Raw genomic sequence first — 24,673 nt, 5'->3', positions numbered from 1 at the left:
TACTGTAAATACAAAGAGAAACTGGCAAGGTTCTGTAGCATAGCTTGCAAAAGAATTTGTTCTGCAACAACTATACTACTTGCTATGCACTGAAAAATGTTAACAACACTTTCTTGCTAAAACCCTTGCTATCACATTTTAAGGATGGCTTTCTTCATAGAAGACAAGTCATGAAAGGAAATCTTGCTTCTTGATTCTTTCTGGAAAAAGAAAGAAATGTCTTTCATGCCTACATCGCCAATTCTGCTTTGTGAAGTGGTGCAACATCTTCTGTAGCTCAGTTTACACAGAGAGGCAAAAATTTCGGTTCCATATAACACACATTAATTTTTTCCATCATCAATGTACGAGACCAATTGATTTACAGGTTCTAGTTGTTTGCTCTAAGCAGCAATTTGATTTAAGTGACTTCCATTTGCCAATATTCTATGGTATATATTTTTTGCATTGCCACTAGGTTTCAGAGAACGCTTTTGAACAATGACAGCCATAGGCATGGGAGCAGCATAGTAGTCAACACAGTACTTGAACCCCCGCTGCTATGGTGGCATCTAATCTCTCTCTAAATCTCTCTCTAATTTCGCTCTCTTAACTCTGCAGTGCACTGTCCAGGTGCCCTAGACATAAGTGTGAACATCTGAACTTGCTCTCCAGTTATTAAAATTTAGTATGTCACATACTGACATACTGTGCTGATATGATGAGCCTTGTTCAAGGCGTTCACTTGTAATTGCTTCATTGGCACAGGTAGACAAGTGCCAGCGTCAATGATGATATGTATGTACTGAGAATGTGATAATGTAAGCTGAGTGAAATGTTACAGCTAATACTTAAATTGTGATTAGCTGACCTTCATCATTTGTCTGTGGTAAAGCTGGTCACATTTCAAATTTTTTTTGTTTTAATTTGTGAATGTGTTTATGTGTGTGCTGTATAAGGATTTAGATATTATTGTCATTTTATGCTGTTCACTTTTCTGCTGCTTTGATGTTGCATACAAGGCTTGAACTTTCCTGTTGTAGCCTTTTTCTCATTAGCAGGCACGAAATTTTCAGGCCCTTTTAGAATGTGTTCTTTTTTTTGCATTGCTTCTGGATCTCATAGTACTTTTGTGGTTGGCTGAAAATTCAGATCTGTGTTAATTGCTGACATGTTGTCAATGGTAAAATAAGTAGCTTTTACATCTTTGAAGATGACAGGACTGATTTTTAGGGTTAGGCTAGGTTGAGGTGCTGATAAGCAAGTCATTGGCTTCATATATGACAAGATGTCACATCCTTTGTCAAGTTTTAGTAGGGAATGCAATTATTGTTACATGCTACTAGTATGCGCTGCAAGAGCTCTTGAAACCTATGAAGCAAGAGATTAGCCTGGTGTAGAGTCCATTACTATGGCCCATACCGGGACATATCTTTTTGTAATGAAACTTGAACTTTGAGGGCATGCTTTTGCTTATAGTAGCACACCACCTAAGCACACAACACAGTTTTCCAAAGGCTTAGTTGTTCAAAACTTTGTGTTTGCTTGCCACTAAACCCGCTAAATGGCCCAAGTAGAGTTTTGGTTACGAGCCACATGGGCCTTGGACTTTTTGCAGATGGTTACTCACTTCGTTAACGGGCTGCATGGTGGGAATCTCCAGCATTACTGCACTGCAAAAAATGTTAGAAGATTCCTGTCGTGATAAAGTGGGAGCAAGGCATTGAACTTAGCCAAAGTACCCTGATGAATTTTACCAGGGTATTTTACTGGCTATTTATTTCACTAAAGAAGTTGCTAAGGCTCCAAAAAGACAAAGTTGTCGTTAAGAAAAACACGTTGTGGGGCTAGTTGGTGCATAGCTTTCAATAGATAAAGCGCCAATAGCGACGGCACACTAGGAAGGAGCAAAGATAGGACAGACATATAGACAGACAGCGCCTTGTCCTGTCTTTGTTCCTTCCTAGTGTGCCATCACTATTGATGCTTCATCTATTGTCATTAAGGTGACTAAAAGCTCTCTGAATTTAGAGACCCTCTTGCAAAGTTACCAATACTGCTTAATTGCTGCCCCACCGACAGTGGTAGCAGCTCAATGACTGTGGCATTCTGCTGCTCTTTCAGTTCTCTCTACTGCTGATAACAATTCTCGTTCCCGTTCATGCTGGCTACATTTTGACAGGCGCAGAATGCAAAATAACTTGGTGTTCTTAGAGTTATAAGCCCCAGGTGTCAGGAATATTAGCCCTCCACTGTAGGGTCCCTCATAGCTCACACTTTGCTATAGGACAATAATAAAAAAAAAAATAAGTTGACCTGTATTAGTTGCTGCTGTCTGCAATACTAAAGAAGCTAGAAAAGACAAAAACAGGTGGCGCCACTGCCTTGAAGTTCCCTGCTCCAGTTTGCCGTGGTGTCATGGATTTGAATTGCATCTGCTCAGTCCAAGTTAACCTGTTATCAGTAAAGATGGACTACGTTGCATTCCAAAAGGGGTGTGAATTTGGCCACCACTTATTCAAGTAATCTTAGCGCACTATGGACAGGCATTGTGCTGATGTCCTACCCAAAGAAGTAGGGTATTTTGTTCAAGAGGTAAAAGCAATTCTTGTGCCTGAGCAGAGACCAACTTGTGCCTGTTGCTGAAGCCTTTGTGGTGATTAACTGTTTGCAGAAGAGGGAAAGAATGTTCACTGGCAGTAATATCGCAATGATTCCTCCCTCAAAAAGTCTGCCTTGTGAATTCTGTTCTATAGAACAAAGCATTTTATAATGTGACTAATGACTGCTGAAAATGGATGCCAAGCATGTTATAAACGTGAAGGAAGGAAAGCAAATGCATTGCGACTGCATTTGGTTTCCCATCAGTCACCCAGTGTGGACCGGTGGTGCAGGAAACGCGGGCAGCCATGTGTTCCCGAGTATCGCCTTTCAATCCCTGAGCACCGTACTTGTGAACTCAGAAAAAATGTAATCGTGGAACATTTGAGTAAAGTTTTGCCATTGTTAAAATATTTCATGAATGACAGTTTGTTTTCATCTGTTATAGCATCCCTTTGTCTAGGTTAACAGTCTAGGTTAACAGTATTAGCATCCATGGCTACACTGCGGTGCCATGCGCACTAATGAATTATTAAAGCTTTCATCCAATTTGCAGTGCTTGTTGCAAGTGCTTGTGACCTGATCAACATGCTATGCCATTTCGTTCGCAGTATCCTTCACTGCGTATTGCATCTGCATATTAAGGGGATGTTAAGGGCAAGCATTAAGTCAACCAGTGCGGATAAACGTGTCTCAAGGTGTCAGAAATGTCATTTTCACTGAGAACAAAGCTTTTGTAGTAAAAAGTGACTGTAAACACCACCAGTGCAAACATCAAGCTACATGAAAAAGGAAAGTTACATTTAATTTTTAAAAAATGCAGTTTGACAAATATTACACTACTCATACTTTTTTTTTTTAATAGAATGCAGTACCCTCCCTGGTGCAAACTTCTCACTTGGGGCATAGATAAGTATGCCCCAAGCACGAGGTCACGGTTTTGATTCCAGGCCACTGTTGCCCCATACTGATGGTGGTGGAATACAATATTGCTGGTGTAATTTGATTTAAATGCATGTTAAAGAGCCCCAAATGGTTGAAGTCAAATTGTCGCGCCCTGCTACGGCATCCCTCATAGCCGATATGTTGCTTCAAAATGTTTGACCACATTGATGTGATTTTGGTTTACCACCTAGCTGAGCTGATAACCTCAAAGATTGCTGTACGAGCTATAAAAGAGAGCTTCTTTTATGAGGGGCAATTTAGGTTGCGGAATATTCATGCGGTCCATTCAGCTGCGATTCTTATCTGCCACTGTGTCATCTCTTTGCATGAAAGGAACATATTGAGTTATAACCTGACTATCTAGATTGGTTCACGTTCGCTTTTAGTGTCCCTTTAGGTATTTCCAAAGCAGGACAGTGCAGTACGTTTTTTACCAAAGGATGCTGGTCAGGTGCATTCACCAAAGTAGGGCTTGACCATAGCCTCCTATATTTTTTCATGTCCGCTCACTGGTGAGAGGAACAAAGCGCGTACCACTTACTTCATGCGCTCACTACCAGATCAGGCTGCCTACCCAGACCCTGTCCCAGAGACACGTGGAGACACGTTTGGCATTGTGCCGATGTGCACCAGAGGTAAGCAACACAAAACATGTTGTCGAAAGTTGGCCCTTCACCAAAAAGCACCCAACTGTGAGATCATAGCTTACAGTTTGAGGGTCTTTCGTGACCGCGGTTTTATTTCAAACACCTTAGCCATGTCATGTTTGTCTGTTGCCTTTGTTGCAAAATTTTTGAATACTGCATTAAAAAACTTTGTCAGCAACAGTTGCAGCAGCTTCTCTCTGTGTCATGGCGTCGAGCATATCGAGGTTTTGCGCTTACAGAATATTGCAGCGGCATTATTCATAGCCTCCTTCAAAGGTTGATTCATGTGCCTTCTTCCTGCGAGAAGAATGCGGATAAACTTCTTTAATGCATAGAGAACCGCAAAAGTTGCCCAGATGGGTAGACGAGTCCACCGCGGTCTTGGTGCTTTGTCAGCGAGTCTGAGGGCGCCGAGGCGTTTGGCTTTGTTAAAAGGCTGACACACTCCTCACAATCAATCTTTTATCGTACAGCTCTTGCCAAGTAGCCACCGACCGTAGCCAATGCTGCGACATATGGAGTAGGAAGCAGAGGCTGTTCTCGCTCGAGTCGCTCTATGAGCTCTCTACATGCATCTGCAGGGAATTCCTTGTTGGTTCCCTCCCTTGTGTTTTTCTGTTGCGGCAGCATCGACAAGCAACCATTGCCTTCTGCTGCCATTACGTTGCTCATACTTGAGGCCGACACGATGCCGATCTTCAGCGTCTTCTCAAGTACCTAACAGAACAGTTCGGGCGTCCGTTTGATCATCTGAGCCTGCTGACTTCCTCAGCCAGCCAAAGAACGACTCGATTGGGTCAGACGACATTTTCCTAGTTAAAGTGAAAGCACATCTCTTCAAGAAGATATTGAATGCACTCAACATTTGAACAAGTTGTCGTCACCAGACCTTCGTAAGCCTCCTTGGTTAAGAAGTTCTTCGCCAGGCATTGGCTTTTGAGATTGGCCAGGTAGTTGAAGCTTGTTTCAAGCCAAATTAGCCGTTCATCACTTGTAGATTCCAACTGCTTGCAGTCGGCATCATTCTGGTGCGTGTGCTGGGCACAGTTTCTCATGTCCATGAGCATGAGCCAGCGGTGCATGGTGTCCATGAATTCAACCCTTGGTCTGACACCCGCGAAACTTGTGTCGCATGTGTGGCCCACTTGCTCTTGCCCGAGCTTCAGTGCTGCTGTCATGGCAGGAGACAAAACTTGAATTGCTCTTATCACATTCATTTTTTCAGTGTTTGTGGGGAACACCTGTTTTCTTGTCAGAAATCGAACTGGCTTTACAAGGCTGCCTTGCTGCCTCTTTTGGAGGCTCTTCAAGTGGGCTGGAGACTGGGGCCCGACCAGCTTTCTGAACCCTATATATATATTACAAGACCTCATAGTAGGAGACAATTCAATTTCACAGCCTGAGTAGTCCCAGTGGTGTAATTTTCCTTCGTGTAATTATAGCGTACTTGGCTATCGCTAATACTGTTTCGCCTTTCTGGCTAAACTGCAGCCTCTCTCTCTCTTTTTTCTGCGAGTCCGAGTGTAAGCGCTGCTGCGCATGACTGCTGTTGATTCTGATTTCGAGTGAATCCAGCTTGGCCTCATTTCGGTTGAGTGAATTATACAGTGTTCCCCAACTATCATGCACCAAGACTTGAAAAAGAGCAGTTGCATTATTCGAACAAAACCTAGTGCATATTGTTTCCAGTACAGTAGAGTAGCCGCCAGTAACTATTTTGTTACTGAGATTTGATTTGGTAATTGCAATTAATTATCTAACTCGAGAAGTACTGTCCTAATTTTTCAAAGTGTCAATGAAGCATCTGTAGGCACCCCAAAATGACATCTAACTGCATTGTTTTCAGCGATGCACTAATTGCGTATAATTTTCTTCGACTGGCAAAGAACCCTCACGAAGTACATATTACAGATACCATGCAAGTGCACTCTCACCCGCATCATAAAGCAGCGCCCTCAAATAAGCTGATTGAAAGCAACTGCATCACCTGCCACAAACTCAAAGAGACCGAGCATCACCTTGATAATGGTATGGAAGGACCACCAACAGCAGGTTTCGCGGCTTCGCAGCTATTCCTTCCTCTCATTTCTATGTCACACTTATTATCCGTATCTCAAGGCGGACTCGTCACACTGGTAACCAAAGCCCCTTCATAATGCGGCTGCAGTGCTGCTCTGACCATGCACGAAATGTGAAAAGCAATGTTATAGGCATAGAATGTTTCAAAATCCTGGCTTTACTCATTACGCGTCGAAAGAGTGCGCGTGAAGCTATATGTTGTGCCAAAAACTTGCTTTGGACCAAAGCAAAATTAAATTGGCCGTTTTATTTTGCATGAAAGTGTATATGTGCTGCATATAAAACATCATAAAAGTGAAATAAACAGACCGGGAAGCAACCATTGTATAGAGAAAAGGCAAAACCGATGTGTTCAAGAAGGTAAATATACCACTTCTAAAAGAGCCGAATTGGCAATCAGGATGTCTGCACAAAAATGAATTGGTGAGCTCTGATGAACACCAGCCTAGAGGACATGTTCAAAGAGGTCTCCTTTTGCAGCTACGCAGTACTGCATCCGTTCTATCACATCTTCAGTGGCTGTCTTGGTGACTGACGCCGGACTTCTATGGCAGACATTCCTTATCCTTGCCTTGAACTAATTGGACGTCCGTCTCAATCATGTAAGCATGATCTTTCACATAACCCCAAGGAAAGAAATCGAGTGGAGAGAGGTCAGGTGACCTAGCTGGCCAACTTACAGTCCCGTGCCTTCCAATCTATTGTGTACGAAAAGTCGCATCCAGCCAGTTTCGTGCTCGGCTGCTGCTGTGTGCGGGTGCTTCATCTCGCTGATACAACAGAAGCGGAAGACGTGACAGCGGAACTTCGCTGAGAAAGTCATCCACTACTCCTTCAAGGATTTTGTTCATGTAACGCTGTCCAGTCAGTGTGAGTTCGAAGAAGATGGGACCGATTATAGCACCGGCGTAAATTCCGAACCACACATTGAGCAACCACTGGTAATGGTGCCGATTGTGCTTTACCCATTGTAGATTGGAGTTCCTCCAACATATTGTGCATTATGCAAATTTACTTAGGCATTTCTGCAAAAATTGGCTTCATCTGGGCACATAATGTTGTTCAAAAATTTGGTGACTCATCGGATTTTGTGAGGACCCAATTCGAGAAATCTAGAAAATTCTACAGGTTAGGTTAAGTTAGGTGCCCTTCTAAGCATTGGTGCTGGTTAAGGTGGTACGGGTGAAAGGCAGTCATTTAGAACCAAACTGATGACTTGGAAATTGGTACGTGGGCGGCCATGTCCTGCACGCTAGCAAGAGGGTTTGAGGCCATATATGCTAGAACATCTGTGCGTAGGCTAGGACTCAAAGATGAAGACCTCCGCTGCTGTTTCTTGAAGCTGCCGGTTTGTCTCAGGTTTAATTTCTGATGATAGTCGATGCATTTGGTCTACCGCCACACTTCCATGACTGATACATATATATATATGCGACCTTCCTCTTGTTTCCAGTTGCAGATCCCAAGGCAAGGTCATGTTTACCTTCTGGTCATCAAGAAAGACATCGCGACTGGAACGAAACAAAACGCACCTTCAAACCTTTGCGTTGACGTTATTGATTCGCTTTTGTGGCGATAGGCCTCGTGGCAAATAAAAAAAAATAATAATCCGTGCACTTTATCTACACTAAGACAACAACTATCACAGTTTGTTTCCAACTAACACCAAACCCGACGTGTTACTTCAGCCAAGGTGCGGCAGCTAAGGAACTAGCTCGATCGCAATGTTTTTCTTTATTTCGTTCCGGCTTACTCAGCGGGAGCTTGTTCAAGGGCGCTGTTTATGATGGGAGTGGGTGCGCAGTCATGTGGTATTCTTCATATTTCGCTATATTTATCAGTTGAAAAAAATTTGTACACAATTAGAACATCGCTGTAAACACTGCAGTTAGATTTCCCTTGGCTGTGTCTACAAATAGCCTCATTGACACTTTGATAATTAGGATAGTACGGCTCGAGCTATATAATTAATTACAATTAGCTAATTAAACCTCAGTAGTGAAAAAATTACTGGCAGCTACTCCATTATACCAGAAACAATATGCAATAGGTTTTCTTAGAGTAAGGCACTGTGCTTTTCTTTTTTTTTAAATCTTGGTGCATGATAGTTCATTGGGACACGCTGCATATATTTGTGTCCTTTGCATGCAACCGACTGTTTCCATCCCTGACAAATAATATAAACTTTTAGAAATGCTTTTTTTTTTTTTTTCATGAGTTGTTAGCATTGCTTACTGGAAAGAGAAGCAATACTGAGACACACAACATTCACGTGCATTTCACACGCCATTAATAAAAGACTGCCAAAGCGGCCACTGAAGTCTGTAGGTTTTTTTCATGGTCAAAAAAGCATGCTCCTATTGTCGGGATTTGCAGAAATAACACGATATTATGAATTAAAAGCCATACACGTCTGCACCAACAATGATGCAGTAAGCTGTAAGCCCCGGTAAAATTGCAAGTGAAAAGGTCGAGGAAAGTCAAAGTCAAAAGGAACTTCAAATGATGTGGGGGACAAAACTCTGGTAATGGCACTTTAGGTGTGTGTGGGTGTGGGTGAGAGGGGACGTCGACATCGCCTCCAGGGAGGGGGGCACCCCACCCCCTCCCTTAGAAATCTCCAGAGGGGGCTTGGGCCTTGGAGCCCCCCATAGTCGGCTCCTATGGGACAGCATTTTTCTCAAGTTTCTGAATTTTACAACCTGCCTTGAAGACAGAGGAACTAAAGTGTTGGTTGCATACAACATCGTAATTGGTGCCCAGTTTCCACGTAAAATCATTTTTGGCCATTTTGCGCACATTTCCGGATCACTTGGTGTTTTGCGGAACATATGATATGCCTGGCGTCCGTTGTTTACTGGATGACTTGCAGCGTGGCACGCAGCAGTACGGTATCTTGTCGGGCGCCAACCGATTCCACACTGCACATAGACAAGTGATTGGGTATAAAAAAGAATAACTCAAAGAAACAGTAAGAACTATGCATCCTAAATCACTGATTTTTCTAGTAGTAAGCCAATATATGTTGCAACGACGCCAACAACTAACATGTGGTTGCGGAAAATCTAGTAAATGAACGGTCGCTTCATTTCTATACACTGATCACAACTTTGGTCATGCATCTCTGATATTTCAAGTAAAACAAATATAAACATGCTGCTGTCGCAAAACGCACATGCTTACCTGCAGCTAACACGACGAAAATCACACAACTCTTGCTTGGGTGCTTCAATGCGCCTCGACGTGTAGCTATGTCTGGTATGCGAGCGCAAGTATGGGGCGCGAGCGCCTCTCGCGAAGAGCCGAGGCCTAAATCGAGGAGGGAGGCTATGGCTTGACCTGCCATGGTTGCTTAATGGCTTTGGCATTGCGCTGCTAAGCACAAGGTTGTGGAATCGGATCTCGCCAGTAGCAGTCAGATTTCGATGGGCCGAAATGCAGACATGCCCATCAGGGGCGTAGCCAGAGGGGGAGCTTATGGGGCTTCAGCCCCCCCCCCCCCCCCCGAAATTTGTTCGTGCTCTTGTGCGCCGCCAACCAACATAACCCCCGCCGCCGCAAATCATGCTGGATTTAGTCTAGAATGTCCTTTTCATGCTTGAAAAGACATTTCAGCGCGAACATTGCAAAATCGGACTGGATTTCGCGGCAACGGCCACGCACAGGGAGTCACATATCATAACGCAACGAGCCCCTCCCTAGCACAAAGTTTCAAGGGCGTTTTGATGGCGAGCGGGCTCGTCGTGGCATCTCGCAGAGGCCGCGCAATTGACGGAGCGCATGGATTTCAATTCTGGAACTTTATGGGTATGAAGTTCTCATAAACTGTTGATGGGAAAGATGCATTGACATTTCCAAAGTCGTGCTTCAGATTTTCAATTCCGTAACATTGCGGGCTTAATGTTGTTACAAACATTTGAAGCCAAAGGTGCGTTAACTTTCCTAACGTCCTACATCACACCATACAACGAGACAAGCCAAATCAACACACTATCAGATAAGTTTACAAAGCACGCAGCGAGGTCAGACGAGACAAAGCGTTGTGGTGGTTCATTTGTGGCAGTGTGTCACAGAAAAATATAGCAAATTTTTTTTTCACTTGCGCCAAAGCATCCATGTCAAGGTACTAAAGCCAGCAAAGGAAACCACGTTCTTATTTATTTTTCTACTTTGACTTTCATTCCTGAGAACACATTGATCCTCTTAATTTTTTCTTTTTCTTTTCTTATTGTTCTCGCTACCCGCAGGCTGCTGGAACCAGCCTCAGCGCAGGCGTTTTTCTCGTGTTGCCCCGATCCCCACGCAGCGCACTTCGATGCGCGTTCGTTTTTGTCTGACCGAGTGGATTTTCGTCTCGCATAGTATTGGACGCTTTCTGGCTAGCAGATGAGAAAAAGAAACAAATGCGTGGCCGCTTGCCGCCATCACTGCGGGGACTCGACGGATGGCAACGCGTTCGCTTGAGCAGAATTTCTCCGGAAAATTAGGATACGATACCGCACAGCATGCCTATGGTTATCTTTGGACCAATCGTCTCACGTTTTCTTCGATATTCCTTCAGTAGCCGCATTAGACGCCCAAAGTAGGCATACGATTATGGTCAACATGCCTTCCTTGCGTTCTTTCAATTCCATGCCCCTGCCCTAAAAAGAAAAATATACATTGTTGCGGCGCAGCAAATTGTTGCATGATGAAAGTTTGATTTTGTTACTTCTTTTGTGGAAAGTAACTGGCGACTGGATGCTTCAGTTGGCGGATACTCATTATATTATTGCGGTAGCAATTATGTGGACCCTCCAGGCACATTCCTGCCGTTGCCCTCATGTTCCGTATAAAGTCCAAGGGTGATAACATCATGACCGCGTGCCGCATGCTGCATGTGCGAGTGAAAACGTAAGGGGAGGGGGGGGGGGGGTGGCATGGGTTTGCCGATGATGGTGGCTCAATCTTGTGTGCGCAAGGGAGAAAAGCAGGGAGGAAGCTCGCTGCCTCCTATCACGCGCGATACATCAGAGGGAGTCGAGGGAGGGGGGCTGTGATCAGAGTTTGTGGTTGCGCAACATGTTTATTTGCCTTCTTTGACGCATTTTATATCGTGACTTTTTCTTAGATACGTAGATTTATTGGAGACTTATAGGTAAAAAATATCTTGTTGCGAGGTTTTGTGTATATGTGCAATGAACTTTGTTTCCAGTGACACTTTTTTGCCTTCTATCAAGCTGTATCTTCGCATTTGCATATTCCATTGTATCTTCGCATTTCTAATGCACGAGGGCGAGTGAAATGAAAGTGAGACAACCCACCCAGCGCAATATTGGTTCGGTTCATTATCTGCGAGGCATGCACATACCACAGAGGCATCTCTCATTTACGAAAGTGACACACGGGTGTGAGTATAAAAGTTCTTTAATGCTCTTGTACATTGGGTTGATCTTGGTTTCGTGGTATAACGGACACTCCTAAAGTTTCACAGCATGTTGTCGTGAGGTTTTTGACAGCTGAAGATGTTTCAGAAAAAGAAATTATTCGCCGTGTGGCTGCTGTGTAGGTTGAAGATTGCATTTCATTGGCCACTGTGAAGCATTGGAGCAAACGGTTCCAAGAAGGACGTGAAAGTTGCGAAGACAATCCGAGACCGTGCCAAAGCCACCGTGCAATCAACCCAACACAATTGCAAAGGCTAATTAGAAAAAGACGGAGGATAAACATCGGTGAATTGGCAGGGCGTGTGAAGATGCGTCATGGTTCGGGTCACACCATAATTCGGCTCTTGTGTGCGCAATGGGTGCCCAAGATTTTGAACCACGGCCAGAAGACGGAGAGGTTCGGCGCTGCCTTGACTCATATAATCCTGTATCACAATTAGGGTGACGACTTTTGTCTGCAATTGTGACAGGGAACGAATCATGGTGCCACTACTACGAGCCTGAAAGACGACAGCAAAGCTTACAGAGGAAACATTTCAATTCATAACCCACAAGAAAATCGAAGGCCGTCATTTCTCCCGAAAAGGTGTTGGCTTTTTTTCGGTCGTAAGGGGCCATAACTGATCGAATTTGCTAAACCTAGAGACACTCAATCATTTCGGATATTGTAAAACGTCGGATCGGCTGCGTGTCGCGATCAAAAACAAATGATGTGGAAATTGAGGAATGGGGTCATCTTACTCCACAATGCCCGTCTCCACGTCGCTGATGTCGTTAACATAAAACTGGCAAAGTTCAAGTGGGAAACGCTGCAACATTTGCCATACAGCCTAGACCTGTCGCCTTGTGACTTCCACATTTTGGAGCATTTGAAAAAAACAGCTCGAAGGAACCACAATTGTGTCGGACTATGACGTGAAGGAGTAAGTTACAGACTTTTTGAAGCAGCAACCCAAGGAATATTACGAGACGGGAATGACACGACTCGTTAGTCAGTGGGTCAAATGTCTAAATGCTTATGGAGACTACTTTTAAACAAAGCACGCCGTTAGTCATATATTTGCATTGGCTGACTTTCATTTGACTCGCCCTCGTATATTTGGCAGAACTCCTTATCTTTATATTTATTTCATTTATTCCATACCGATAGCCTGGGTGCCAGGCCTTAAGCAGAAGTGAGCATACATAATTTCTTTGGCCAAATAGTTGCAACATATAATATCACAAAGACATGGTGAAAAAAATAGAAAAATAACTGAACAAAGAAAAAAAGCAGAAATAAACATGGCGTTATCTATAATGAAGTGCATCATTATACAACCAACACAAAAAGAAAAAAATCAGGTTTGGTGCCTGAGCCCATTTATAGATAGTTCGACTGTTTCACATTTTACAACATCAACTGGTAGACAATTCCATTCAGGGGTTGTTCTCGGAAAAATAAATTTTTGAACGTATCAGTGGAATTGATAAAATCTGCAACTTTCTTAGAGGGACAAAAGCGCATTGTACATTCTGACGATGTTTTTATATACGATGCCTTATCAATTCAAGTTTTGTCATTAAAAACTAAATAAAAGAATTTCAGCCTTTCCGTACTTCTTCGTAGCCTCTAAAGTTCTGCTTTTTGTAAGAGATGTGCTCTCCGTTGCGACTATAATTTCGGTGAAATTACTCGCAATACACGACCGATGACAGCTGCTCCTGCGCAATGCGTTCTAACAAAGGACAGTGTCATTGAGATTTTTCCCTGGTCTTTGCATATGTACAAAAATGTAAACAAAGTTCTTGAACGAAAGAGATAGAGAGATGCAAATGAGAGAAAAGCAAGGAGGTTAACAAAGTTTCATTAAAATATTCGTCCTTAACTTGTTCATTTCATGGCCTTTACATGTTTCATATCAGCGGCATGCACTGCTTTGCTGGTTTCAAGCTGATATAGTTCTAAAGTTGGTGTGATATTTTCTTTACATATTAACTAGACAGAAAGCATGGAAGCGTTGATATCAGTTATTTCGGGAACAATTTTTGAGACATACGAGCATACTATTTTATGAAAAAATGCATATTTTACTCCTCTATCTGGACAGTGCGTAGCGTTCAACTATTCGTTTGCCGCATCTTTCGCAATGGCAATGCAGTTATTATTAATGTATTTGATCCCTCGACAAATTCCATGAGGAGGAGGCGGAGCCGGACCGTGAGCCCCCCCCCCGAACGAAATTTCTGGCTACGCCACTGATGCCCATGTACCATGCATGAGGTCAAAATTAATCCGTAGTCCCCCACAACAGTGTGCCTCATAATCAGTTACTGGTATTGACACGTAAAACCTCAAATTTAAGTAGGGCTTCACCATATCGGATTACAAAACCAGGAACTTCATGGAGAAACAAATTTTGACAGCATAGATTGGTGCCAACCTGGATTGATCGATCTCTGGCATTTGCAAACTTTAGCTTTAATGATGCTTTGTGCGGAAACCATGGTTGTCTCAACTGTAGCAATTTGCTTCTGTTGATAAAGCCACTTGTAGAATTTTGCACGGGCTCCATTTTTTACTGAATCCTGTACAAGTGTTTCCTGTGTTATCTGTTGATCTGTCTGTCAGAATTTCAAGCCTCAACTTGTGTGCATTTTGTTGCAATTAAAGATGCTGTGAAATCATTCTCTGTTAGTGCAGTCGACTTGAGTGAGGACAGCTGTTGTCCTTCCTTTGCACAATGTGGGAGCACAGAAAATGCGGTTTTCATGCCCTCAAGCAGGCTAACCACCACCAAGCCAATCAGCAGTGCTCGAAATATGGTGGCTGTTAAATTTTTTCGGCACCAGCACTCACTCATTTGGAGAAGTCACAATATTAGAGCTTGTGCATGTAATAATTAAGCTTTCTGCCTGCTTCAGCGCCAGGTCTTGATGGCATCACTACATCAATGATGAAGGCGTTATGCAAGGTTATTGCTGTAAAGGCAGCACGCTCGTGGACAATCACAAGCACTTGCAATGGTGTTCATCAATGTGTCCAACAATAAAGACCTGCCTTTACAGCAATAATGGCCAACCAACTATAGGCTGCCAATAGCAAGTTATAAAAAATTCTGCTCACCATCGTAAACCATTCTATAGGAATTAGTGGATTCTTTCCTGAATGGAGTTATTGAGATATGGCTACTCCATTTGGGTAGATCATGTTGACTTGGAAAGCCGAATCCAGCTAGCTAGATGCAGGAAACAATATCGTGCCTTAGTCGCATTGGATACCACTAAAGCTTACGACATTGTAGAATACATCATTCTGTCATGCACACTTAAACATACAGGTCTGCCAAGTACTTTATCGAGTGCTCTCTTGCCACTTTTAGATTGCAGAAAAATTTGCTACCCTTGATGTGCGTTGTCTCCAAACCTTTGTCTTGCTCAATGTTCAGTTCTGTGGCCACTGTTTAATGTTTTACTAAGCTCCACCTCTTCACAACAGAGTATGCATATGTGTGTGCCAATTCTTTTCCACATATGTAGACGTACAATCACTGTACCAAATTTTGCAGCCTTGCACGAGTACCTTTGAAATGTGGCTTGATGGCATTAACCTCCCTCTCAACGAGAGCAAAACCACAATTCTACTTTTCCCTCAAACTGTTCCTGTGCAAGTTTCGCTTTCTACCAACAAGTAGTAGTCCAATAAGCAGAATTTTAAGTACTTGGGTGCTGTATGCATGGAAAGGTTGACTGGTGTCCATACATAAAAAATATTGTATTTAACGGGGTACATACTGTGAGAATGCTGTGCATAGTTGGCAACAGTCACTCTCGATTGCACAGGGATGGCCTCCCAATGATTGATTGTGCGCATTTTCGACAGATATTGGAGTTTGTCTGCATTTTGTTCTCAATGCACTACTGAATTCTCTTCCAATTCAGTTTCATACCCCTTTCAGTACAAACCTTTAGATATCTATGCATCTCTAAATGGCATATCACAGTTCTATCATGAGCTGACCACACTAGTTTAACCATCGGTGTTCATCGTTTACATTGCCTTGAAGTAATTTTTGTGCAAACGCTCTCGGACCCTTTGTAGATCCACTTCGAGACATTTTAACGAAGCAGCTCTGTTATTCCATTAAACTATCTGTTCCAATTACGAAGATTAATCTTGATGACATTCCAAATAATGCTAAGTATTTGCCATATCGGTGCCTAAACAGTTCTTAGGAAGACCACCTTGCACACCTTTAAAAAATAAACACCGATCGCTACCAGTACTTTAGTCTAAGAAGAGAAGGCAGATTTAGGCATCTTGCTAGCACCACCTCTGAAATGATCTTTGTGTCTTTCGCCAATCTGATTTCATGCGCATCTTTAAAGCTGAATAATTGGCTGTCATTTTAGCTGTACATAAATTATGTTAGTCTTTGTTGTTGGTTGTCATTTTCACAGACAATTTGTCAATGTCTACTATATCAAATGTCTTAGCAGAATTTTATTCTTTCATCCCATGGTACTTGCACATTTGTTTGATGTGGGTGCCAGGCCACAAAAGTCCTTAACGAATCTGCTTATGCACTCGCACAGGCATACCCATGATGGTCCTGTGACCCTTCTCTTACCAGCATCAGTGTACATAACAAAAACCCAGTTCAGAAAATTTGCTTGAGCCATTAAATTTTCCAAATCATATGTCCTCTCTTAAATTCCTCCTCTTTAATTTTAATTGTAACAATAGGTAATGCCCCACTAGAAAGTTTGAAAGTCTTGCTTACGAGACAGTGTTGCCAAGTACCCTCTTTATATATTGATATTTCTGGTGACACATCAGTTAAGTGAAAAGTAAACCATGCTACAAACTGGCGGTTGCCTTTAATATTATGTCAGTGACTATTCGACATACCAAGCTTGTCAACACCACTCAGACAATCGCAAATCCAGCTGTGGTGGCAAAGAAGCTTGTCAATGTTCTCTGGTAGTCCCATCACAGAACTCGCAAGAAATCCTTACACACCACTAAAGTTCCAGTGAATTTACACGTCACAGGACTTTTGTACCACCTGCTAATGTTTTGACTTAGTGCTTGGTGCATATCTGTCGTTGGCGTTAGATGCCTTTCAATGAGTCATTTCCAGAAGCAATTTGTTGGAGGCACTTTCGTTTTTAAATAGAAGCAGGATTTTTGGTTGGCGGTGACACTTGCCTCCTGGCAGCATGGTAACAGGTCAATTAATTTCTTTTCCAATAATGAACTGATCTGAAAAATTATTTCAGTAAAACGCTCCTTAGAAGGCATTTTACAGCTTCCAGTGCATAACAAAAATGTGCAAAAGGGCCTCACGAGAGGCCAGCCTCTAAGTCGAAACATATAGCTCCAGACATCATCCCCTTCTTTCCTGTTGAGAAAATGGAGTGGCAACGTTACTGCCAATGCTTGTTACATTTTTCTCATGACCTCGACCGATTAATAGGAATAAAAGTAATCACAATGAAAGCATGAATTGATTAAGTGCACAGTTAAGCTATCAATTGCCCAGCCCTAGGAGACAGTCAAATTATAATACGCAGTGAATTGCAAAATACAGAACAACTTTTCAACCAGACTGCAACAATATTGCATCAGTTTTTGTTTTTCAGAAACCACAGGCATTGGCAAAACTTCATTCTACTGAAGCCAGGCCCATAATGCTTTTCATTTGTACAGTCTGCCAATTCACCATCACTTCTGCTGTCTGCTCAATTAGCCGACTACCTGTATTCTGAGGCAATTGAGAAGAATTGTACTATGAGGATGGGAATATATGCGGTTTGAAAATAACACACAGGCCACATCCTTGCACACTACTTCACACGAATGTTCACTTAACCCTGTAGATTTACACAAAGTGCTGAAAGTCTGAGGGAAATTTTCGATCCATGTCTCCAGTTGGTCCAGAGTCTGCTGCTTAGTTCAACAAATGTGTATTTTCGCAAATTTCCACAACAGAGTGTTTCGTATTGATTGAGGCCAGCCGACTAGGTTCATACACTGCAAGAATTAGAATACACTGCAAAAAATTTTCTACTGCCCACCTAAAACAGCATTGCTGTTGTTGGCTGCAGTCTTGTTTGACAGATTATTGACTCTCCTTGTTAATTATGAAGTTTGTTTTGCTCATAAGGGCATAATTTGAAGCAACTGTAAATAAAAAGCATGCACCAACTTCAGATATCTTGTAGAATGCTCGTGTTGAAAGGATGACTTGTGATAGGCTTATCATTTGCAGAAGACAATGAGAGCAAGCATAATTGACACACACATACTTTGTGTCTCTAAAAATTTATTCGAGTGTCATAGAAATAAACATATGTACACTAAAAATAATACACTCACAAGTGAAGGGCTTTTGTGAGGCTGCCCCCTTGTTTAGGTATGGCAACATTACAGCACAAAAGCAATGCAGCTTTTCTTCCTCCTGTCCCCATGCCCAACATGAACTAGGACCCCAGTGACAGTCTATTTGCAACGTTTTTATGCCGCACACCACTATGCGACGTTCACACCTTGGAAGCAACTACAGAATCACACAGAACGATACGACACCAAAAACACCAATTTTCACCAACATTTACATTTGGGGCCGCACATTGATAGAGTGCCTGTAAGCACAACCTGTGTGCAACAGTTTCCATAGAAGCTTACTGAGCTGGTTCGACGCATTGTACGGAATGCTGACATTAACGTTAATAGATCTTGGCTGTCGGCCTCTGACAAGTTGTTTGTAATTTGAGTCTTGATGCATAGCAGTAAGGAAAAAAATCTAAACGCACCTTAAAGAACATCACAACCTCTCTGTAAATGTTTGGGCCATGCTCTTTTCGCCACAAACTCGGAACATCTACAGCATGCAATGCCACGATTCGCAAGAATCGTTAGCCTTTGCAGCCATAGCGTCCCAGGTTCTCTCATACATTGATGTACACATGCTGCCTCAACTTGCACCGACTCGTATGCAGACCACCGCTGTGCGACAATTGCCCTACCTGATGATGCCACTCCCTTTGTTCGACAAAGCAAACACTTGTTTATGCTTGACATTCAAGAACATGCATAAGAAGCTTGGCAGCAAACTCTCTTTACGAGGATACGGGGAAAAGAAAAATTGCACTACTAGATACATATCGGCACGTAGGGAAACACTGCTGAAAAATCAGCTTACCCATGAACAGCAATACTAGAGACCCCTATGGGCAATGCACTGAAGAAGTGTAACACTGGTGGTACGATATACATATACATAGCACTGAGTATTATTAATCTTTGTCTACTTATATTTCCTCATCCTATTCTTGACGTTTGGTGCAAGGGAAACTGAACTGCCCAGCATGTCGACATACACACACACCTTTACAACATTCATGTTCTTCGTGCCCACTGTAATGTGAATGGACTGTGCAGACAAATAGCGACACTTAGCCGCAGCTCAAAAAAGGTGGCAGAACAGTTTTGCTGCAGAGGTGGCACACAGTGCTCCTAATGCAAAAAAACATGGAAGCAGCTCCGGGGGTGTCACCTAACATGGCATCGATGAGAGTGCAAATGTAGTTGGTCTGGAATTGGGACTAGTTGTATAGTTAGGAAGAAAAAAAAAAACCTAAACCACGCAGTTCACAAGTGTTGCACACACACGCATACACGCACACACACATACGCGGTACATTAGCAGCAACCGTATTGTTCACTCAATATTCCTCGCTAAAAAGATGATGCAGAAGCTCAAGAATGTGCCAATATGGCTCTAAAAGACCATCAGTTTACCTTGCACAGCTATCAGGCATACAAAATTACCATATTATACTGTAAATGGAACACAGAAGCAATACTGAACCTGTGTCTGCACAACATTATTCTCCCCCCACTTTCACGCTTGCCGACAGGAAATCGCGACGCACTGTCTCACAGATCAATACTAAAAGGTTAACAGTGATACTATGAGAACTGGACTATACCAACAGGTGAGGTGCAGTGTAAAAGCTTGCAGGCATTAAATAAGAGCTGAAGCCAAAACGAGGACATTCAAATCCACTAGTCTGAGCATGTCTTGAGCTTTTGCTGTGTTCAAAACAGTGTGAGCAGTGCTCAAAGTGTTCGGCTCGGCAAGGACTGAGAAAACCAGACAACGGCACACTTAGTCACTGTGCACAACATACACAAACGAATAAATTTTCAAATGCACAGCAGGCACAAGAAAGCATGGCAATGGTGACATACATCAACTAGTTAAAAACCATGACACCAGAAAATGAACTGCAGACACAAGTTCCAAGTTCACCATTTAAAACTGACCTTTGCACCACCCTTGGCCACACTTGCACACATCCATATGCTTGGACATGCTGCATGCAAGACAAGCTCCCCAAGAACTTGGAAGCTGCATTGCAATTAAACAGCACCAGACTATTCCCCCCTCACCCCTGTTCCAGAACATAGTCAAAGCGGTGCATGGAAAGACATAAGCCAACACACCTACAACTGCTACTCTAACAGGACTGCAGTGCCGTCAACAAATATACAGCTCCCTTGCACTTGCAAGTACAGTGCACAGTCTGAACAAAGGCAGCCTGAGGAAAGCATTTTGTGCAGACACATACTTATATTATGCTACACTACTGATGCAAAGCTACAAGCAGTTGTGTAAGTAGCAGGAGGCGTAAGGGACATGTCTACTGTAGGTTTCCAGTGATGAAAAATGGCATCTCAATGGAGTGCGCCATGCATGGGAACATTGCGAGTAGTAGTTGGTCGTTCAGCTCTTAACACTTTTGCACCAGGAGCGCTAATGTGGAGACATGCACATGTGTAACCTCCAAGAGGGCGAGCAAGACATGGGGCTTGTCATGAAGCAGATTACAAGAAGTGTTTTGAGGGCAAGGAAGAAGGCAGAGAGAAAAGCAGCAAAAAATCACAGCATGGGGTACTGCCACAAACAATACAGTCACTATTGGCTCCCAGGAGCTTCAATCAATCTCTCTGGAACCAAGAGCTTCTCACAAACAGAAGTGCCGCCTGTGCACCCAGAGGCGTGCTATAATGTACATGGCCTCACAAGCAGTCAAGTCGGGGCAACATCTTGAGAAAAAGAACCATGCAGAATGCCCAGGGCTTCACACAATCAAGACGAAACGAAAAAAAAAATATATATATATATATATATATGTAATAGGCAAGACCATCAAGGCCAGGTGAAAAACAAATTCACAGTGACTGCACGTCGACCCCCCGCAACAGAAACGAAGCACTCCACTCTTTTTCCCCACCCTCCCAAAACTGCACACAGCACAACACACCACTGCCCGCAGGTGCCATTAGTCTATCGCTTTGGAGATGAAGTCGAGAAAGCGCTTGGCGTACTGCTCTGGATGCACTGTCGAGATCTCCGCCCCTGCACCGTGCTTCATCGTCTTTGCTGCCTGCGCAGTGCGTTTCTTCACACCATAATGTGTGAGCACGTCCACCAGGGCCATGAAGTACACCTCTTTCTTTCCTGCACCTAAATAATAAAGGGAAAAGAAAGGAAGAAAAGGAAGAAGTGAAATTTTTGCACAGTGAAGTAGTCAAACATTGAGTGCATTTGCATGTCTAAGCACTGCACGCTTGCTCTAAATGCGTGTTCTGGCACTCTGAGTCTCAAAATGCTAAGAGGAAATATAAAAATGACCACAATACACTTATGGGGAAAATAATAAAGAAAGGGGAAAAGCTTTACAGCAAACACATATTTCTTTTTATTGTATATTATTTTAAAGCCCGGAATTTCTGAAAAAAAGTTATTGCCAAAATACTCTAACACTGAATGAGGTCAAAAATGCATGTAACTCTCGCCATACCACAAAAAAGAAAAATGCAGCAATTCTATGCAATACATTTTTTTTGGTGTAAGGCGGGTGACATACAATCGCAGCATATGTTGTCCTGTATAAAACAAAATTGAAATTTGGGCCTTTTTACACGCAAAAACTACAATATGATCATGAAGCGCATTATAGTGGGGGACTCCAAACTAATTTAGACCACTTGGGTTTTTTTTATTGTGCACCTAAATAAGTACACAAATCTTATGCATTTTGTCCCCATCTAGATACGTCTACCGAAGCCTCTGTATGAAACAGTAGCTTTTGAATGAAAGCAATGCTGGAGTGACCAAACATTTTTGGAATGGTCATATGTGAGATTTTGAAGAAAACTAAGAAAATATCAACAACAACAGCAATCATTGGCAATTTTAGTGAAACATACTGCAATTAACAAAACTCAAACAACAAAACTATGCACTATGACTGTGGTTCAAAACTGTAAAAGAGCCAGGCCACACAGCATGTTTCTGCTTTTTTGGAACACAATTCAACATACTTTGAGAAATCTGTGCCATGAAAAGAGCTCCAGCACAATCCCTGTAGCTTCTAAAAACATGCTATACACTCGAGAAGCATCAAATACAGACGGTTTTCACTTTCTCTCTTCCTACTTTCAGCACAAACTTATGACAGAATGTCTCCCTAAAAAACTGCAATGAATATCTTTGCAAAGCTACAGAGCAGGTAATTGTTTAATATTCGTATCAGATAGTTTCGGCTTGCCCGTATATGTCATTACTGTTCAGGGAATGTTGGTTTACCGAAGGTACAAACGTGAGCTGCTAGGTTGATGGCACCACCTTGCAACGTAGCATTTAACCAGAAAGGACAAAGAGGTATTATTGCAGTAGCTGACTATATAATAATTATCTACTGGCATAAGGTGTCAGCAGCAATGCAATTAAGAAGTTACACTGCCTTTTATGTTATAATATAATGATAAAATTTGACATCTAGGTCAAAGAGTGCCATGGACTTTGTATTCCATGTTGAGTAGGGTTCGATGAATTAGTAGTGGTGATTTTATTTCAAAGAAATTGGACTGGCAAGGGTGAAATAAGAGTCTTCTAAAAGGGGTGTTAGGGCCTATGTGGTCACCGAAAAGTTTAAAATAAACGTCACATATCTTATTAAAGGAGAACAAGCAGATAATGTAATACGTCAGAATAAAATGACAGGCGATAAAAGCGGAGGTTCGGTATGAATGGACAGGGTCAGGCACCTTCATTTATTTACTCTTGCCTTGGGGAGTAATGCGAAACTGCCAATGACTACAATAATTTCTGCTAACCATTGCCTCCACGCGGAGGGTGATGCTGCAGGTTAGGTTGAAAAAAAATGTGTTTAAAAAATGAAGGTCTCTTAAAAAATTGTACGCACTGTTATAGGAAAACAGGATCATCTGAAAAAAGGAGCGGGGTGCAACGATATTCGGCGACTAAAAAACTTCTGGAAAGTGTTGCCTTTGCTGTCCTTTTGTACCTGGGCAGCACAACATCATATGCAGTACAGAAAAAGACTCTCCACACCTGACACACATTGGCGGCGCTGTACCTGTTAAAATATGAATATGTGTACTACAAATGTGTCCTATGCACAGTTGAGAAAGGGATGACTTCTTTGTGTCATTCACGGCAGGAAAAAAGTGCTGATCAAAGCCGCGGTTGTATAGTATGCAAGTGGTTCTCAGCTTCTCCATTTCCAGTCATTTTGCCAAAGCTGACGAAGTCAATAATGCACATACCCTTTAACATCACGATACGGCACTTTCTGTTTATGCACTGCATGCACCGCCTCGGTATCAACTTTCTCTCTGCCTGGTATTCCAGAATGCCCAGGGACCCACATGCAGCAATGTCTTGAGGCCCCCGAGCTGCACAAGGTTGGAGTGCGTCGCAAATTGGTGTGCGTCACAATTGCTGGCACGCATCTCGGCCGTGGCTGTGCATGGCTGTAAGCGCGGCTGCGCATACACTCAGCCGCGCACCCTGCTTCAGAGGTAATCTGTTGCGTGTGCAAAGAGTGGGCGTGGCAACGCGTAAGCCTCTCGAGTTTCAGTGACCCATTGGAGCGAGAGCAAGATGCTTCCCGCTGCAGCGCTTTTCATGGTAGCGTCATCCCAGTGCGGGCGCTGCTATCAGCCGCGGGGGCGCAGTGCACGCGAAAGAGTGGCTGGCTTCGCGTAATTCGTGCCGCCTATGTGACGATATCGCCAACGTGGAATGAAACCGTATCATTTGTTGCCGACTCCCAAATTCATCAAAATGAACTGTTTTCGCATTCAAAATTGCTTTTTTTGATTGCCCGGTAACTCGGAAAATTCTGTGGCCCCTTTCCGTGCAAGAAAAATCGATCGCCGACTGTATTTGTTTGTATAAAAGGTTGAATTTCAATACAACAAATTTTCGATATAACGAAGCAAATTGCCGATTTTACTTACTACGTTATATAGAGGTTTAACTGTAAAAGACTGCTATTGGTGGCAAGGACTTACGGAGTATCCATCTGTCGGAAGCGCCTCACTTGCGAAGTATGAGGGATAATGCAACGCGCTCCTCAGAGGTCTGACTGTCGGAGCTCAATAAAAACACTACGCAGGAGCCCTCCCAGACATTTCTGCAAGTACTCTCGAAATGACATGAGTTCTTTACAGTCAAACTAACATTCTTGGGCAAACAGAAAGCACAGAATGGTTCACAGATGCTATCTGTTTACTGAATACGTACAGCGAATGCCAACTGTGTGCGGTTGCCGCGATGGAGACCCTCGAAACGGTTTCTTGCGTGAAAGGTAGGCAATCGCTGAGAGCGAACTGTGTGAAATATGTTCTTATAGTAGGCTGTCTGTCTGTATAATGAGATGGAGCATAACAGAATGAGGCCTCAATGCAGGAGTCGCACCACAAGCGACCGAGTGCGCGTCTACATGCATGTCTGCGCACAATGTTTCGCTTTTGCTACGAGTACATTTTCGTATTGTTCAGTGAGCTTTAGGCCACAGCATGTGGGCATCTGACAGTACACAAGCAACCATTGTTGCATGATGCTATCAGAGCTGTTCAAAAATAATTTCATTATAACTAGGGACTTCGACACCTATGGTGACTTGTCATGT

The 24,673-nt window shown here is 42.9% G+C and overlaps 1 protein-coding gene and 1 pseudogene across 2 annotated transcripts in view; both read right to left on the bottom strand.

The window, feature by feature from the left end:
- Nucleotides 1-1,138: 1,138 nt before the first annotated feature.
- LOC129387321 (uncharacterized) lies at nt 1,139-17,889 on the bottom strand (annotated as a pseudogene).
- A 79-nt stretch (nt 17,890-17,968) lies between these two features.
- PIP4K (phosphatidylinositol 5-phosphate 4-kinase) overlaps nt 17,969-24,673 on the bottom strand; it is a 129,443-nt gene continuing 122,738 nt past the window's right edge. For both annotated transcript variants that reach the window (XM_050187540.3, XM_050187541.3), the window contains one exon: nt 17,969-21,195. In XM_050187540.3, coding sequence (XP_050043497.1) covers nt 21,011-21,195 — 185 coding nt within the window. In that variant the 3' untranslated portion in view covers nt 17,969-21,010. The remainder of the gene's footprint in view (nt 21,196-24,673) is intronic.

This window comes from Dermacentor andersoni, chromosome 2, assembly GCF_023375885.2.
Source record: "Dermacentor andersoni chromosome 2, qqDerAnde1_hic_scaffold, whole genome shotgun sequence".
Lineage (NCBI taxonomy): Eukaryota > Metazoa > Arthropoda > Arachnida > Ixodida > Ixodidae > Dermacentor > Dermacentor andersoni.
The sequence above is the reverse complement of the archived record's forward strand: the minus strand, read 5'-3'. Positions and strand labels throughout refer to the sequence as shown.